This window comes from Phoca vitulina, unplaced genomic scaffold (assembly GCF_004348235.1).
Source record: "Phoca vitulina isolate PV1807 unplaced genomic scaffold, GSC_HSeal_1.0 scaffold28, whole genome shotgun sequence".
NCBI lineage: Eukaryota > Metazoa > Chordata > Mammalia > Carnivora > Phocidae > Phoca > Phoca vitulina.
The window spans coordinates 19,863,789-19,866,297 of record NW_022589731.1 but is presented as its reverse complement, the minus strand read 5'-3'; the positions used below and the strand labels follow the sequence as shown (position 1 = coordinate 19,866,297).

The 2,509-nt window shown below is 52.3% G+C and overlaps 1 protein-coding gene across 1 annotated transcript; it reads left to right on the top strand.

Moving 5' to 3' along the window:
* The first annotated feature begins 305 nt into the window (after nucleotides 1-305).
* LOC116643934 (protein argonaute-2-like) lies at nucleotides 306-1,286 on the top strand. Its single transcript, XM_032423015.1, is given in 1 exon segment — nucleotides 306-1,286. A coding segment is annotated over 1 exon segment (981 nt).
* The last annotated feature ends 1,223 nt before the right edge of the window (nucleotides 1,287-2,509 follow it).

Here is a 2,509-nt window from a genome sequence, read left to right as displayed (position 1 = left end):
GAGGATGCCACAGTGCTTCTCTTTGCCAAAGGAATGTTCTGACTTCCTTTCTCTTATCTGTACCAGGGCTCATGTGTGCATTTGGGAAGGAGTTTTGGGAACAGCTGGGTCCAGCCTTTGTCCCTCTGACCCAGCATCTTGTTCCTGTCCCATGTTCCCACCTGTTCCACACGTTGCTCCAGGGGTATGGAGGAGAAGGCAGTGGCTGGGATGGTTCTAGAAGAAGGCCACCTGTGGACTCTTGCTTTTCTTCTGGGGGTCAGGGCAAGGAGGTGTTTGGTTGGTGTTTGGTCGGCTCAGGTTATATGTGGGTGCTGGGGATGGCCACGCAGTGTGTGCAGATGAAGAATGTGCAGAGGGCCACGCCACAGACCCTGTCCAACCTCTGCTTGAAGATCAACGTCAAACTGGGAGGCATGAACAACATCCTACTGCCCCAGGGGAGGCTGCCCGTGTTTCAGCAACCCATCATCTTTCTGGGGGCCGAAGTCACTCACCCACCCTCTGGGGACAGGAAGAAGCCTTTCATCGCTGCCGTCATGGGCAGCATGGATGCTCACCCCAACTGCTACTGCGCCACCGTGCGGGTTCAGCAGCACCGGCAGGAGATCATCCAGGACCTGGCCACCATGGTCCGTGAGCTCCTCATCCAGCTCTACAAGTCCACGCGCTTCAAGCCCACGTGCATCATCTTCTACCGCGACGGCGTCTCCGAGGGCCAGTTCCAGCGGGTTCTCCACCATGAGTTGCTGGCCTTCCGCGAGGCATGTATCAAATTAGAAAAGGACTACCAGCCAAGGATCACTTTCATAGTGGTACAGAAAAGGCACCACACGCGGCTCTTCTGCACCGACAAGAATGAGAGGGTTGGGAAAAGTGGAAACATTCCAGCAGGCACAACTGTGGACATGAACATCACCCACTCGACCGAGTTTGACTTCTACCTGTGTAGTCATGCTGGCATCCAGGGAACAAGCAGGCCTTCCCACTATCGCATGCTTTGGGATGACAATCGTTTCTCTTCCAACGAGCTGCAGATTCTCACCTACTAGCTGTGTCACACCTACGTGCGCTGCACGCGATCCGTGTCCATCCCGGTGCCAGCGTACTACGCCCACCTGGTGGCTTTCCGGGCGAGGTACCACCTGGTGGACAAAGAACATGACAGTGCTGAAGGAAGCCATACCTCCAGGCAGAGTAATGGACGAGACCACCAAGCGTTGGCAAAGGCAGTCCAGGTTCATCAGGACACCTGGGCACCATGTAGTTTGCTTGACATGTTTTAGTGTTTACGATTGTGTACCGAGTTGGATTCACATGAGACCAGCTACACTCAGACCAACAGATGCCCAGCCCTTCCAGCATCGAACATGAGATGTCATTGATTTTAGTAGATTCTCCATTTTCCAGAATGCCTTCCGTCCCAGATTTCAAACTTGGATTTTGAACTGCAGACCTGTATGAGACCCCATTGTCGTAGGAAATATGGTTTGCCAAAATCTCTAAGCTGCTTATTAAAATAGAGTCCCGTGTTCCCTAAAAAAAAAAAAAAAAAAAGGTTATATGTGCGAAAATGGCCCTTCATTCCACACGGGGACCTGAATTTGTTCTTCCCTCCAGCCTTGGTAGCAGCAGGTCGAGGGGATGGGCAGCTCCCTTCTCTGTCCTGTCTCCCTTGGACCACATGCTTTTCTACCCATTAGAACACAGTTGCAGCAGACTTCTGGTGGGGCCTGTGGCGGTGGGAGGAGAGCTTTCCAAGCCTCTGGGAAGTTGTCGGCACACAAACCATGAGCACACCCTTGCTGGGAGAAGCATCAGCTCCTTATCCTTATAAGTGGCAGCTATTAAAAACCATGATCTTAGAAAGGTGAAATTAATGCTGGCAGCTAATAGGGAGGGCCCAGTGTAGGCCAGTCATGATGGCTGGCCCTTCTCAGCATTGGTACATCGCAATGGTTTTATGATGAGTTGTAATCAGTCCCATTTTACAGGTGCAAAAACCAAGGCTTACCAAGGCCTCTGCACTGTCACCTGTCAAACTCTAAGCCCTTTTCCATGAAGCTCTGCAGGCATCATTCCATTTTCATCTCCTAATGACCTTCCGGGCAAGTACTACAGTGATGTCATCCTATAGGTGGGGACACTGGGGCTCAGAGAAGCTCAGTGGTTTGCCCTAGTTATACAGCCAGGTGGTGGATCAGGCCTTAGAACTCTGCTCTGTCTGACCCCAGAGCCATTGCTCTTTACCACTGGGCGGGTGGGGTGCTCTGGGGAAGGAATATTCTTGCAATCAAGGGGCCAAAGCAGCTGAGATCACAAGACAGGGGTGATGCACAGGCCATGATTCTATCATCCACCCTCTACTGGTCATGGAGTAGAGGTCATATCCCCACTGCTTAGGAAAGGCTGAGCCACCACATTGTGGTGGGCACTTGATCAGCCTGTCCATGCATGGCCAGGGGCTGGCTGTGAGCCTGTGGCTTCCTGTTGAGTTGAAAAGCCATGT